A 16,661-nucleotide genomic window follows, 5' to 3' on the forward strand; every position below is an offset into this window, starting at 1 on the left:
AGAAGGAAGCATATATCAGGCGTAGACAGGATAGATTGAGTGAATCCTTAGAAGAGTATAAAGAAAGTAGGAGTATAATTAAGAGGGAAATCAGGAGGGCAAAACGGGGACATGAGACAGCTTTGGCAAATAGAATTAAGGAGAATTCAAAGGGTTTTTACAAATATATTATGGACAAAAGGGTAACTAGCGAGAGAATAGGGCCCCTCAAAGATCAGCAAGGCTGCCTTTGTGTGGAACCACAGAAAATGGGGGAGATACTAAAATGAATATTTTGCATCAGTATTTACTGTGGAAAAGGATATAGAAGATATAGACTGTAGGGAAACAGATGGTGACATCTTGCAAAATGTCCAGATTACAGAGGAGGAAGTGCTGGATGTCTTGAAATGGTTAAATGTGGATAAATCCCCAGGACCTGATCAGGTGTACCCGAGAACTCTGTGGGAAGCTAGAGAAGTGATTGCTGGGCCTCTTGCTGAGATATTTGTATCATTGATAGTCACAGGTGAGGTGCCGAAAGACTGGAGGTTGGCAATCGTGGTGCCACTGTTTAAGAAGGATGGTAAGGACAAGCCAGGGAACTATAGACCAGTGAGCCTGACGTCGGTGGTGGGCAAGTTGTTGGAGGGAATCCTGAGGGACAGGATGTACATGTATTTGGAAAGGCAAGGACTGATTCGCGATAGTCAACATGGCTTTGTGCGTGGGAAATCATGTCTCACAAACTTGATTGAGTTTTTTGATGAAGTAACAAAGATTGATGGGGACAGAGCAGTAGATGTGATCTATATGGACTTCAGTAAGGCGTTTGACAAGGTTCCTCATGGGAGACTGATTAGCAAGGTTAGATCTAACGGAACACAGGGAGAACTAGCCATTTTGATACAGAACTGGCTCAAAGGTAGAAGACAGAGGGTGGTGGTGGAGGGTTGTTTTTCAGACTGGAGGCCTGTGACCAATGGAGTGCCACAAGGATTGGTGCTGGGCCCTCTACTTTTTGTCATTTACATAAATGATTTGGATGCGAGCATAAGAGGTACAGTTAGTAAGTTTGCAGATAACACCAAAATTGGAGGTGTAGTGGACAGCGAAGATTACCTCAGGGTTACCTCAGATTACAACAGGATCTTGACCAGATGGGCCAATAGGCTGAGAAGTGGCAGATGGAGTTTAATTCAGATAAATGCGAGGTGCTGCATTTTGGGAAAGCAAATCTTAGCAGGACTTATACACTTAATGTTAAGGTCCTAGGGAGTGTTGCTGAACAAAGAGACCTTGGAGTGCAGGTTCATAGCTCCTTGAAAGTGGAGTCGCAGATAGATAGGATAGTGAAGAAGGCATTTGGTATGCTTTCCTTTATTGGTCAGAGTATTGAGTACAGGAGTTGGGAGGTCATGTTGCGGCTGTACAGGACATTGGTTAGGCCACTGTTGGAAGATTGTGTGCAATTCTGGTCTCCTTCCTATTGGAAAGATGTTGTGAAACTTAAGGGTTCAGAAAAGATTTACAAGGATGTTACCAGGGTTGGAGGATCTGAGCTACAGGGAGAGGCTGAACAGGCTGGGGCTGTTTTCCTTGGAGCGTCGGAGGCTGAGGGGTGACCTTATATAGAGGTTTACAAAATTATGAAGGGCATGGATAGGATAAATAGGCAAAGTCTTTTCCCTGGGGTCAGGAAGTCCAGAATTAGAGGGCATAGGTTTAGGGTGAGAGGGAAAAGATATAAAAGAGACCTTTTCATGCAGAGGGTGGTACGTGTATGGAATGAGCTGCCAGAGGACGTGGTGGAGGCTGGTACAATTGCAACATTTAAGAGGCATTTGGATGGGTATATGAATAGGAAGGGTTTGGAGGGATATGGACCGGGTGCTGGCAGGTGGGACTAGATTGGGTTAGGATATCTGGTCAGTATGGACGTGTTGGACCGAAGGGTCTGTTTCCATGCTGTACATCTCTATGATTCTATCTGCTTGACCAGTTGGGAAATGGCCCAGTTATGCTCAGTTCTCCAAGCGGAGGATAACTCCAAAATGATCAATTACCAACTATGATAGTCAAATTGGTAGAAGTGCTCTTTGACAGAACTGTTAGGCAGCACCTACATTGAAATGACCTGTTCAATGTGGTTTCCGATAGGTCCCCTTGTGAAGATGGTGCTGTTGTGGAAATGTCACTGGATTACTAATTCAGACCAGGCTAATGCTCTGGCAGCTGGTGGAAGTTAAAAACAATGATTAAAATATTGAGATTTGAAATTTGATCTCTGTAATAGTAACCTTTAAACAAATGCCGATTGTAAGCACCAACTCGCTTCCTTAATGTGCTTTTCGGAAGTAAATCGGTCATCCTTTCCTGGTCTGGTCTGAAAGTGACTCCTGACACACAGAAGTATCACTAACTCTAAATGCCCTCTGAAATTACTGAATCAAACTGCTCCGAGGTCTAAAAGGATGAAACTGAACAGAATACCAGGCACCAACCTGTACTTCAGGAAGAGAACGACAAACCCAGTCTTGTCCACCCTGAGAAAACCTCCTTCCTAACATAGATTAGATTAGATTAGATTCCCTACAGTGTGGAAATAGGCCCTTCGGCCCAACAGTCCACACCGACCCTCCGAAGATTAACCCACCCAGACTCATTACCCCCTGACTAATGCACCCAACACTATGGCCAATTTACCTGACTTGCACATCTTTTGCACTGTGGGAGGAAACCGGAGCACCCAGAGAAACCCACGCAGACACGAGGAGAATGTGCAAACTCCACACAGACAAGTCGCCTGAGGAGGGAATTGAACCTGGGTCCTTGGCGCTGTGAGGGTGCAGTGCTAACCACTGATTTACCCATGCCACCCTCAGAGCTCGTTACAACATTTACAGAGCTTTCCCACAGACTACACAGAAAGGAAGAGACCATTCAACCCACTGAACCTTCCCCCCACCCATCCCCCATTCCAGTTCATGTCTGACCATCTCCTCAGTGCACTTTTACTACACTCTCCGCAACCCTTGAAGACATTAATCATAGAAACATACAAAATAGGAGCTGGAGTAGATCCTTCAGCCCACTGAACTCACTCCTTCATTCAATATAATAATGACTAATCCTGTATTTCCACATCGTACTGCTGCTCTTTCCCCGTCCATTTTGTTCTTATTTATATTCCCTTCCTTGGCCTCCACAACCTTACATGGTCAACAATTCCCTAAGTTCATCAGCCGCTGAGTAAAGAAATTACCCCAGGTCCCAGTACAAAGTGGCCTGTCCTGTCCCCTAAGACTTTGGCCCTTTGCTTTAGAAATCCCAGCCAGGGGAAACATCATCCCTGCCTCCAGTTGGTCCAGCCCTGTCAGAGTTTTATATGTTTCACTGAGATCCGTTCTCATTCTTCTCAACTCCAGTGAATGCAGGCCCAGCTTACACAATCTTTGCTCATATAACAAACCTGTCAGCCCAGCACCAGTCTGGTCATCCTTCACTGCATTCGCTCTGTGATGAGGATATTATTTAACAGGTAAGTATTCCAGAAGCCCCTTGCTATTTTTGGAACTTGCCAATATCCCTTTGACAAGTCTTTTCATAATGAACTGTACATTCCCAGTCTTCTCAATACAGTCCTCCAATTGTGAAATATGCTATGAATCTACTCATGCACATGGACTATGCAATAAACTATACACAACCACTGTGATACATCACTGTGAGCTCCAGTTACTGTGACTCAACTCAGTAATGTCATTGTCAATCATGGCATGACACATTGGGATCACGTGGACAATTAATCCTGCTTTCCCAGTCATCCTAACAGTTAAGACTTATAAAGTATGCAGAAATACCCAATTTGCCTTCACTGATCAGAACATTCAGTGTCGGAGTTGGGAAGTCACTTTGCAGCTGTACAGGCCATTGGTGAGGCCGCCGTTAGAATACTGCAATCAGTTCGCCTTTCTACAGGAAGGATGCCGTTAAACTTGAGAGGATTTACAAGGATGTCGCCAGGACTGATAGGTTTGAGTAACAGGGAGAGGCTAAACAAGCAGAGGCCTTTTTCTCTGGAGAGTCAGGGGCTGAAGGACAATCTTATAAAGATTTATAAAATCATGACAGTCATGGATAGGGTGAATAGCTAAGATCTTGGTCCTAGAGTGGGGGAGTCCAAAACTGGAGAGCATATTTTTAAAGTGAGAGGTGAAAGACTTAAAAAGGACCTGAGGGGTAAATTCTTCACACAGAGGATGGTACGTGCATGGAACGAACTGCCAAAGTGGTGGGGAGAGGTATAACCACAACATTCAAAAGACATCTGTCATATGAATCAAAGTGTTTAGAGGCATGTGGGCAAATGGGACCAGGTCAGATTGGAGTGTCTGGTCAGTGTGGATAAGTTGGACTGAAGGGTCTGTTTCTCTGTTGTATTACTCTGACTTTACTTCTCCCAATTTCCAGACCCAGGTTGATCAAGAACATAGATTAGGTTTCTGTACATAACAAGAGTTATCATTTAGTACAAATAATTAGACTCTAGATACAGGTAAACAGTTATAACCCTCAACATGTAACACTACTAATTAAAACTCTAATCCCCTTAAACAGACAATACAGACACCGACAAGAATAAAAATATAAAAGGAATAGAGCAGAAAACTGGAAACACAGTTCAGGAGACTTTTTTTAAATGATCTGTTCAGCTGGTCCTTGCTGATCAGAAGGTTTCTTCTTGGTTTGCCTTTTCCGAATGCTTCCATTGATTTGAAAGATGCACAGAGTGGCCTGTTCTCCTATAGAAAGTCTCCAACTTATTGGTTAAATATTACAGCCTACAGCACCTCCTGTAGGACAGATAAACTGGCATTCTTCAGGTTTAAAGTGGGTTTTGATTGCAGAGAACTGAGAGACAGCTCCTCGGCAGGTGGGATCTGATCACTTCTCTACATCTCGTGCCCAGTCTCAAACTGTTCAGTTATAAGACAGCCAATCACACAGCTGTAGGCAGGCAAAACACCCTTGCCATCAATCATGAGTCACTGGTTCACAGACGGATAACATTCTTGATGCCAACCAAAGCTCCATCTGTAAACGATGACCTCAACTCCAGTTTGACTACTAACACATCAATTAGTGCCTGTTCAATCAGCTGCTGAAATAGTGCTGCCAGGAGCACCAGGTTACTTGCTTTTCAAAACATGTAGCAATCCTTGCAAATTCCTGATTTTAAAACAGTTTTAATTTCTGACAACAATTTAAAAAAAAACACGTACAGTCATGAATCTAATCTCTTCCCTCATGGGCTAACTTCTCTATGTTGACTGCTTTTGCCCGAAACGTCGATTTTGCCTGTCCTCGGATGCTGCCTGAATTGCTGTGCTCTTCCAGCACCACTGATCCAGAATCTGTAACAATGTTGTTTATGATAGCACATCCCTTGCATTAACATGGCCAAAGATACTTTCCCTGACCTATTTACTCAAATCACCTTATGAGTCTGTAAGAGCGTGAGTCACCTTAATAGATTTAGACGAGATAGCATAATATTCCATCTAACTTTTTAAGCACCTCCATATTATCCAGCCTGATCACTGAGGATTCATTCTCAAATTGCTTCAAAATTTTTTATTTCACTCTCTACTCCTTTTACTACCCTAAATACCATTGTCTCCTGACCATCCTCCTTATAACATTGTTTCAATATGTTGACATGACAGACTTGCTGACTTTTCCTCCTGTTGGATTCACAGCATTGAGTTTCTTTTTGACTGGATAAGGCCATGTCTCCCGACAACAAACTTCAAGCTTTGGCTTTTCTTTATGCTCAGGCTTTCAGTTTGTTGGGTAATCTTCAAATTTTTTTGGACAACTCGCATGTTCTGGTTAATTTTTCTTGGAAACTTGACATACACAGTTTCTGAGCACTGATTTATAATGTTCCGGAAAATAATGTAAGGGGTCCTCTCACCTCATGCCCGTACATCAATTCAAAAGGACTGAATCCTGTGGACTTATGAGGGACAACCCTAATGGAAAACAGTAAAAAGAAACTCCTTTATCCTAATCAAATTCCTGAGAATAAACTATCATGATCTTTAAAGTTTGCTGTAATTTTTCTAACGATCCTTGAGACTGTGGATGATCAGCTGAAGGTGTAATGACTCACAAAACCTGGAAACACAAAAATGAAACTAAAAGAATTGCTTTCTCCCCCCTCCTTTAACACACAAAACACATAAATAAATAAATATAAATAATGCTTTAGCTTTACTAATTTCGCCACTTTAGACCTCAAGTTGACAAACAACAATAAGAAGAATATACTATGAGCCTTACTACCACAATAGCAAATTCATGGTTAGACAATGTCAGGTGGGAGAGGGCTACTGTGGAACTCAGACTGGCATAGTCCAGTTGTCCAAATTACTTGTTTCTGCCTTCTACATTCTCTCCAGTCATTAGGCTTTAGTAAACAAATAAAAAATGCGTGATTTTGTTCTGTTCCAACCTGAAATAAAATAATTTACAATAACATTTCACAATAACTCTAACTCTCACAGAAAGGTTGCTACTTACTCTGAGCGAGAGCCAGCTACAGTCAATTGTGCAAAAGTTTTCACTTTTTCTCGAACAACCTGGATACCACGTTCATCGGAGGCATTTAGCTCAAGAATTCTCTTCCGGTAAAGATCTGGGCTGCAAATGTTGCACAGAATTAATGTCAGTATATCAGGTCAAATAAGCCACATTCTAAGGCTACGCATTTCCAACAGTTTACAAAGTTTTGAAGAATCAGATCTTCAATGTTTTTAAAGAATTTCAGTTTTTTTTGTTGGGAAGCAGCCATGGAATATGTGCATTTCAATAAATCATTAAATACTGTAGATATTGTGGGCTTCTAACCAGCTGTCAAAGGAGTATTGAAGTTGGTGCAGTGCTTCTTGCAGATGGTTCTCACTACTGTTACCAGTTGTCAATTATGAAGGAGGCAGAAGTTTAAGGTGTTGGACAAGGTGTCAGTTAAACAGCTACTTTGTACTTCAGGGTGCCTTCATCTTGAGCATTATTGGAGCTACACTTGTCTTGACAGGCCCTGACTTGTACAATGGAAAGGCTTTTGGAATTCAGGAGGTGAGGTATCCTCTGTAAAAAGAAAAATCCAGTCTCTGACACTCTTCTTGCTAGTGTAAACAAAACTGGTCCAGTGAGGTTTCTGCTCAATAGGGAGCCAACCCTCCTAACTCCAGTATATTGATGGTTAGGGTAATTTAGAGGTGGTAATAATTGTGGCACAAGACATTTGAAAACTGCTTCCTTTTAGCTGAATCCAACTTGAAATCGATTGTTTTTTGAAACAGGATCATGCTAACTTACCCAAAGAGTTCTCTTGCTGCAGCAAGTATTGTGGAAGTTTTCCCTGTGCCTGGAGGTCCATAAAAAAGCAAGTTAGGAAGCTGCAAAAGAAAGCAAAAGCATTTGCAAAATAAATCTACAGGAATATCTTCACTTAAACTAGACACTAAGTTACAAACAGATGATTTAAGAGAGGTAAGCCAATCAATTCTGCAAACCTGTTCCCCCATTCAACAAGATCACAGCTGCCTGCTTCAAACTGCAGGTTTCCTTTGACCCCAATAATTTTTGACTTTATTACCTAATGAGAATCTATTGACCTTTGCGTCGAAAATATTTAATAATTCTTACTACCCCCAGAAAAGAATTTCCATTTTCTCTGTGCTCCAATTGTAAAACAGTAGTCTTAGAGTCATAGAGATGTACAGCACGGAAACAGACCGTTTGGTCCAACCCGTCCATGCCGACCAGATATCCCAACCCAATCTAGTCCCACCTGCCAGCACCTGTCCCATATCCCTCCAAACCTTTCCTATTCATATACCCAGCCAAATGCCTCTCAAATGTTGCAATTGTACCAGCCTCCAGCACTTCCTCTGGCAGCTCATTCCATACATGCACCACCTTCTGCATGAAAAGGTCTCTTTTATATCTTTTCCCTCTCACCCTAAACCTATGCCCTCTGGTTCTGAACTCCCCGATACCAGGGAAAAGACTTTGCCTATTTATCCTATCCATGCCCCTCATAATTTTGCAAACCTCTATAAGGTCACCCCTCAGCCTCCAACGCTCCTGGGAAAACAGCCCCAGCCTGTTCAGCCTCTCCCTGTAGCTCAGATCCTCCAACCCTGGCAACATCCTTGTAAATCTTTTCTGAACCCTTTCAAGTTTCACAACATCTTTCCAATAGGAAGGAGACCAGAATTGCACGCAATATTCCAACAGTGGCCTAACCAATGTCCTGTACAGCCGCAACATGACCTCCCAACTCCTGTACTCAACACGCTGACCAATAAAGGAAAGCACACCAAATGCCTTCTTCACTATCCTATCTACCTGCGACTCCACTTTCAAGGAGCAATGAACCCGCATTCCAAGGTCTCTTTGTTCAGCAACACTCCCTAGGACCTTACCATTAAGTGTATAAGTCCTGCTAAGATTTGCTTTCCCAAAATGCAGCTCCTCGCATTTATCTGAATTAAACTCCATCTGCCACTTCTCAGCCCATTGGCCTATCTGGTCCAGATCCTGTTGTAATCTGAGGTGACTTTCTTCGCTGTCCACTACACCTCCAATTTTGGTGCCATTTATTAGAACATATTTTTTCTTCTTCAAGCTGTGATAGGATAAAACAATGTCTTCTCTGCAAGCACTTACAATTACAGGATAATCTCAGCTCAGACAGAAGAGGTATAAATATCCTGAATTTTACACAATCAAACTATCCGTTTGGTAACTTTGTCCAGCAGAATGTTCAGAACAGTTTGGTCTGTGGTTGCCTCTGTCCTACACTGAGTGCATTAAACTGAAGATATCTGGTCACTAATGGAGTTACAAGTGGTCTCTAGGTGCCTCTGTGCTGGGAGGGAAAATCAGCCACGATTCATGCTACCTGTTCACTAGCCAGTGATGGAGGTCATGCAGACAGTCAGTGAGCATTGATGCATTGCGCCGATACATACCCTCCACCCCAACTGGTGAATAGTGGTGGTTAATCTCTCACGTTAAAAATGACTATTTAAATCTGACAAATATTGGATGCATTACAAACTGTGCATCACAAACAGAAAAAAAAACACTTAGCACTGACACTGGGAAAGCAAAGTCACTGAAAAGAAAAAATAGAACAGATTAGACAGATTGCATTGAAGGTGAGGTCTCAATAATTAGGTTTGTTGGTGTGTCACATATTCTTCCGTGTAGTTTTTTTGAATGGAAATAGGAATAGAAGGTCTGCCAGGAAAAGATTCTTCAAACATCGAAAACAGGAGGAGTAAGCCATGCAGCCCTTCTGTTCCATCATTTGATATCCAACTCCGTACCCTGTTCTGTTTTTGCCTTGTACCATATGATCACTTCAGCCCTATGAGGTCTATCCAACTCCTTCTTGAAAATGTTTTAGCCTCCAACACTTTCCATGATAGTGAATTTTGCAGGCTCCCCACTCTCTGGGTGAATACATTTCTCCTCACCTCAGTCCGAAGTGGCCTACCCTCTATCCTTAAATTCCATGTTCCATTCAGCTGAGTGTGCTCAGTCATTCCAAAGTTCCGCACACAGCAATTAGAATCCCTATAGTGTGGAAACAGGCCCTTCAGCCCAACAAATCCACACCGACCCTCCAAAGAGTAACCCACGAGACCCAATCCCTACTTTGTTATCCTATATTTACCCCAACTAATGCAACTAACCTACGCACCCCTAACCTACACTATGGGCAATTTAGCATGGCCAATTCACCTAACCTGCACATACAGTCATAGAGATGCACAGCATGGAAACAGACACTTCTGTCCAACCTGTCCATTCCAACCAGACATCTCAACCCAATCTAGTCCCACCTGCCAGCACCCGGCCCATATCCCTCCAAACCCTTCCTATTCATATATCCAGCCAAATGCCTCTTAAATGTTGTAATTGTACCAGCCTCCACCACTTCCTCTGGCAGTTTGTTCCATACACGTACCATCCTGTGTGAGAAAAAGTTACCCCTTAGGTCTCTTTTATATCTTTCCCCTCTCACCCTAAACTTATGCCCTCCAGTTCTGGACTCCCCGACCCCAGGGAAAAGACTTTGCCTATTTATCCTATCCATGTCCCTCATAATTTTAGAAACCTCTATAAGGTCACCCCTCAGCCTCTGACACTCCAGGGAAAACAGCCCCAGCCTGCTCAGCCTCTCCCTGTAGCTCAAATCCTCCAACCCTAGCAACATCCTTGTAAATCTTTTCCGAACCCTTTCAAATTTCACAACATCTTTCCGATAGGAAGGAGACCAGAACTGCACACAATATTCCGAAGATGTAGACTGCAGGGAAATAGTTGGTGACATCTTGCAAAATGTCCAGATTACAGAGGAGGAAGTGCTGGGTGTCTTGAAACGCATAAAAGTGGATAAATCCCCAGGACCTGATTAGCTATACCCTAGAACTCTGTGGGAAGCTAGAGAAGCAATTGCTCGGGCCTCTTGCTGAGATATTTGTATCATCGATAGTCACAGGTAAGGTGCCGGAAGACTGGAGGTTGGCAAACGTGGTGCCACTGTATAAGGAGAGTGGTAACGACAAGCCAGGGAACTATACACCGGTGAGCCTGACCTCAGTGGTGGGCAAGTTGTTGGAGGGATTCCTGAGGTACAGGACGTACATGTATTTGGAAAGGCAAGGACTGGTTAGGGCTAGTCAATATGGCTTTGTGCGTGGGAAATCATGTCTCACAAACTTGATTGAGTTGTTTGAGGAGGTAACAAAGAGGATTGATGAGGGCAGAGCGGTAGATGTGATCTATATGGACTTCAGTAAGGCAAACGACAATGTTCCCCATGGGAGACTGATTAGCAAGGTTAGATCTCACGGAATACTGGGAGACTGGATTGTCAGGTTGATTTCAGCACCGACCTCTGGTTCCACGAGTCACAGCTGTGTACAGACGCGAGAGGTCTACACAACCATGAAGAAAATTAGAGGAAATGCTGCTTTGACCGAGATCTGGTTCTGGATTCCAATCAACAGAAACATCTTTCCTGAATTTATTCTGTCTAGTTAGAATTTTATAGATTTCCACGAGATACCCCTCTCATTCTTCTAAACTCCAGTGAATACTGTCCTAACCAATCAAGTCTCTCCTCATAGTCAGACCTGCCATTCTAGGAATTAGTCTGGGAAACTTTCCTTCCATCGAGAGAACATCCTTCCACAGATAAGGAGACCAAAACTGCAGTTTTGTGCAGTTTCACCAATGCCCCATCCAATTGCAGCAAGATATCCCTGGTCGAATCCTCTCACTATGAAGGCCGACATACCATTTATCTTCTTCACCACCTGTCGGTCCTAGATGCTTACCTTCAGTGATTGGTGAACAAAGTCTCATTATATCTCCCACTTTCTCAATGTATCACCAATCAGATGATAACCTACTTTCATGTTTTTGTTATCAAAGTAGATAACCTCACATTTGTGCACATTATACTGCATCTGCCATACATTTACCCAGTCACTCAGCCTGTCCACATCACAGTAAAGCATCACCACATCCTCCTTACCGCTCCCCTCCAACCCTTTGTGTCATCTGCAAACTGGAGATATTACATTTAGTTTCCTCACAGATTTCACAATTTAATTCTGAAAGAACTGCAGTTTAGGAAGAGGAGCAGGAATATTTTTTTAAAATCGTGATACATCTATTTGAAAAGGTACTGAGCTGGGAATTAAGTATTTGCAGTAGACTGGACACTCACATCTGCTCCTTCGAGTGACTTTTTTAGCACAGCCACAACCTCCTCCTGAAAGGCCACTTCGGAGACACATTTTGGACGGCTGCAGGCAAAAGACAAGTAAGAAGACAGACTCGAGCAGAATCTCACTTCAAACACACAAATTTATTTGGTACGAATTGCATCCATCTATCAAATCACGAAAAGAAATTAATGAGTAATTCTCATGCATTGTGATGCAATCAAGGAAAAGACAAATATTTTCTTTTCAGGTGCGAAGCAATCAGTCATGTCTCAGCATTCCTTCTTTACTCACTTTACCTGATGAGAAGCTTCCACTATCCTTCGGAGAAACCCACAGAATTGAGTGCGAGGGCAACTCATATTTAAGAGGCTAAGGAATTGCTCAGATCTTTGGGATATCATTTTGTGGGTGTACAGGATGTTGGTGAAGTATCTTCTGCAATACTGTGTGCAGTTCTGATCACCCTGTTATATTACAACTAGAGCGGGTTCAGAAAAGATTTACCAGGACTGGAGGGTTTGAGATTTAAAAACAGACTGGGACTTTTTTCACTTGAGTGTAGGAGGTTGAGGGGTAACCTTATGGAAGTTTATAAAATCAGGAGGGGAATAAATAAGGTGAATGACAAGGGGGCTTTTCCCTAGGGTAGAGAAGTTCAAAACTAGGGAACATAGAGGAGAAAGATTTAAAAAGGACACAGGGGCAACTTTTTTAAAGAGCGTGGTTCTTGTGTGGAATGAATTGCCAGAAGAAGTGATGGATGCAGATACACTCACAACATTTAAAAGATATTTGAATAAATTCATGAATAGGAAAGGTTTGGAGGGATATGGGCCAAGAGCAGACAGGTGGGACTAGTTTAGTTTAGGAACATGGTTGGACCAAAGGGTCTGTTTCCATGTTGTATCACTCTATGAATACTGAACAGACATTTTATTTCAGAGGACAGTGTTAATATAAATGAAATGCAGTTTTTGAAAAAGCAATCACAATTAATGTAATCAATTTTATAACATTGGCTATTATGAAGGTTTTCACAGTATAATTTTTGAAACCTACTCTTGTCCAAAATTTCCTAATTTTTATTATTCTCATATGAAATGTCAACTTCACATCATTCACATGTAAATGTTGATTTTAGTGCAGGATGCCTAAATGTCAACAAAATACAAAATGACACAAAGCATGCTTGCGCTCGTAATTCACACAACAGGTTCCCATGGTGACCACTATCAGAACCAGTTACTGAGCAGAAACCAAGCACCTTGATCTTCTTGTGCACACCTCTGGAACCTGCTTGAGCTTGGCATCTGACTGCTGGCAACCACCCCCCCACAGCTCCAACTTTCTGACCTACAGCAGCATGTGACCCAAGAGAGGGGCAAGTGAAAAAGAGAGAAATACCATGAGAGCCTTTATTACGGTCCTGAAGCAAAAGATTTCCAATGGTTTAGTACTTGGCATATTTTAGGAGACTAGATAACAGCTAAGAACTGTGCTTTTAAGATCTCTACAAGCAGGGGAAGGTTCACCTCTGACTCTCTCTCATGGACAAAAAAAAAGACAATCACCTCAAACTATAACAATTGATTGATTACAGACTCAGAAACACAGCCAGCATTTCTAATCACCCAGATAATCCTGAGAGAAAAGGACACATGGCACTACACAAAGCATCATCTGGAGTTAGTTTCTTACTATTTCTCCACCCATGGAACTGGTTTTTGCTTTTTGTTCTCTCCACTGGTTCCTGCTGCAGCTTTTTCTTTCGCTGGTTTTGAGCTGTTTACTCCAGGTCCTTTTAAAAAAGCTTGCATTTTCCACCTTCCAATACAAATTGCAAATATTAAACGTATTGAGGATATTTTGGGGGGGGGGGGGGAATGAAAGTGATTCAGAGAGGACGGAGAGTGAGGGGGGAGTGTTCACCCGCGGACACACTGAGTGCGGGAATCTGAGCTGGAGCCGCCCCGCTGTGTTCACAGACACACTGCCTCCCCCTCGCACATCCACCCCGACCCTCCGCACTGCCACACCGTGTGTGTCTGTCTGTCTGTCTCTGGGCGCTCTGTTCCAAGACGCCGCTAAAACTCCCGCCAACGGCTCCTGTGGCGCTGATCATATTTCCTCTTCCGGGCGGTATCCCGGACAAATAGGTCCGGCTGGAAACCGGCTCCGACACAAACATTCCCTTCCCCCACACTCCCAAATCGCCCCAATCTCCTATTCCTCCCCCCTTCCCCCAATCACCTCACCCATTCTCCCCATTCCCCCCCCTCCCCCAATCTCTCCCCCTCCCCCAATCTCTCCCCCCCCCCATTCTCTCACCCCCCCCCCATTCTCTCACCCCCCCCATTCTCTCACCCCCCCCCCCATTCTCTCACCCCCCCCCCCCATTCTCTCACCCCCCCCCCCCATTCTCTCACCCCCCCCCCATTCTCTCACCCCCCCCCCCATTCTCTCACCCCCCCCATTCTCTCACCCCCCCCCCCCCCCATTCTCTCACCCCCCCCCCCCCCCCCCCATTCTCTCACCCCCCCCCCCCCCCCCCCATTCTCTCACCCCCCCCCCCCCCCCCCATTCTCTCACCTATCTTTGGGCTTTGGCTGTCCTCCAGAAGGTGCTCTATATAGTTCCTGCTAGAAAGCAGACAGGACTGAGCTGGATGATAAGCCATGGTGGAGCAGGCTGAAAGGGCCAAATGGCCTATACCTGATCCTGTTTTCAAATAAAAGCTGCTGGATATCCGAAACCAACAAAGAAAGGGCTGGAGGAACTCAGTATTCTGCAGTGAGAGAGAAACAGTGAACACTTCAAACATAGTCTTTAGGGTTCAGGTTCTAAGGGTTGCCCCTCTGTCTTTCTCCCTGCAGCCGTGGCTGAGATGTTTCAAAACAGAATGCAAGGCCTAGCCTCACTGCAGTGTTGCAGAATATTGCTTTTAAAAAAAATTATTATTAATGTATGGTTATTATTTGTTTCATCAGACCATGCCACTCTGACCCAGATCTTGGTTAGGGCACATATTCAAAATCTGCAGATTTTATAAAATCAGACATTGAACTACAATGTTAATTAAACGTAATTTAAATAAGGAAAGAGCTACAACCACGTACAACTTAATGTGGAAAAATGTTTCCCTCTGAGTGCAAGCTGGATACAAGGCCTGGGTATCCATACAACGGTTCAAAATAACAACCACTGTGACTGCTCTTTGGAGAACTACCCAACACAGGTACTCACATGGAGTGGGAGTCCCATACATTCAAACATGCCTCTTGCAGGACATTTCAGGATGGTGTATTTAGTCAGAGGCCTTGGGCAAAGTCATGTAATAGTCTGCAGGAGGAACCTGTACTAGTAGTCCCTCCATGCAGAATGGAATTTGTGAAATTTCCAAAATGATAGCTCAAGGCACAAAAGGGAGAGAAGCCACGTGTTGAAGAACAATACAATTTATAGAGATGGTTAGGGAAGGTAACATTAGGTGGAATTATTCCATGTGTTTCAGCCTCCATGTAACAATGAACAAAGGTGGGGGCATGCATCTCATAGCAGCTAACATGGCTTTAGCTGCACAACTAAACTAACTCCAGATCATCATGGCAATAAACAAACAAGGTGCTTTTAAAACTAGAGTTTAAAAATTTATTCTCAAAATTTGACTACGCATAGTGTAACTGTTGCAATTGCAAGCTTATTGTTTAGGTTTCTGGATCATAGCGGTCAAACAGTTGGTTCAAGTAGGCCACAAGTTAGCAAAAGAGCTGTTCCAATACAATTCAGCATTATATTTACATTTAAAATGCAGACCATTGCTTTAGTTTTAAAAGATCCTTTTTACTACTTAAAACTAAACTGACCATTGGAGACTAATCCATTATGAATTTGCAAGCCATTCTCAATCTCTTCAATTTTGTCTTCAAAACAATCAGACTTGTCCTTGAACGTGACCAAGACTTGTATCAATCCAAACCTGATCATTGTACATTCCAACACCCATACATGCTGACAGACACACTCAGAAGATGCACTACACCAACAAGTATTTGACATCAAAGATCTCCACAAGTCAACTAAAGTCCCGGGGGGTTCACAGAGCAGTTGTCATCATCCCCTGGACCTTGGACCTGCAAAATAAGAGCTAGAAAACCCTAACAGCAATTCTTCCACTGCATCATCCAGATTTAATGCAAGGACCTAACAAACATCTCAATGCCAGTTCGACTAGCATTCAGGAAAAATCTAGCTACAATAAATTGGATGATTAGTTTAATAAACTGGTCCATTTCCAACACCTCCCCATATCGCAAGGCACCTTCCCATACAACCACAGAAAATCTAAAACTCGCCTGTTTACATCCTCACTGTCAAAAGCTCCAGACACACTTTCCAGGTGAAGCAATGATTTACTTCTGCTTCACAGTGAGGTCTCCTCGATATTGGGAAGATGAAACGGACTGGGAGACTGCTTTGCAGAACAGTTAAATTCTGTCCACAAAAATGGACAGCTTCCAGTTGCCTGGCACCTCAACACCTGGTTCTCTGGTCAACATCTCCATGTCAAGCCTGCTGCATTTTCCACCGAAACACAGTGCAAACTGGAAGAACACCACCTCATTTTCCACTTGAGGAACCTGCAGCCTTCAAATTTGATATCAAATTCAATAACTTTAGGGCCTGAACACTTTCTCCCATGTCCTGACTCCAAACCCCATACACCAGACTCTGTCATCACTCGGGTTGCTTTCATCACAACCAATCTTCACCTACTTATGGTCCCCATTATCAGATTTTCCTGTTCTTCGACATACTATAATCCATCCCTCTGTCCAACTGCCTTTCCACACACTATGTCCA

The 16,661-nt window shown here is 43.3% G+C and overlaps 1 protein-coding gene across 2 annotated transcripts in view; it reads right to left on the reverse strand.

Moving 5' to 3' along the window:
* Positions 1 to 13,899, reverse strand: part of rfc4 (replication factor C (activator 1) 4) — a 37,929-nt gene extending 24,030 nt beyond the window's left edge. Inside the window, exons 1-4 of one of the 2 annotated variants that reach the window (XM_087993287.1) lie at positions 13,500 to 13,893; positions 11,801 to 11,879; positions 7,366 to 7,445; positions 6,568 to 6,687 (exon numbers count right to left, since the gene is read on the reverse strand). In XM_087993287.1, coding sequence (XP_087849413.1) covers positions 6,568 to 6,687; positions 7,366 to 7,445; positions 11,801 to 11,879; positions 13,500 to 13,618 — 398 coding nt within the window. In that variant the 5' untranslated portion in view covers positions 13,619 to 13,893. Of the gene's footprint in view, positions 1 to 6,567; positions 6,688 to 7,365; positions 7,446 to 11,800; positions 11,880 to 13,499 lie in introns of both variants that reach the window. The other variant, XM_087993288.1, reaches the window with a different exon arrangement.
* Between the last annotated feature and the right edge of the window lie 2,762 nt (positions 13,900 to 16,661).

Source organism: Chiloscyllium plagiosum, unplaced genomic scaffold (genome assembly GCF_037043375.1).
Source record: "Chiloscyllium plagiosum isolate Xiang-an unplaced genomic scaffold, Cpla_swu_hap1 HiC_scaffold_13, whole genome shotgun sequence".
NCBI classification, from domain to species: Eukaryota; Metazoa; Chordata; class Chondrichthyes; order Orectolobiformes; family Hemiscylliidae; genus Chiloscyllium; species Chiloscyllium plagiosum.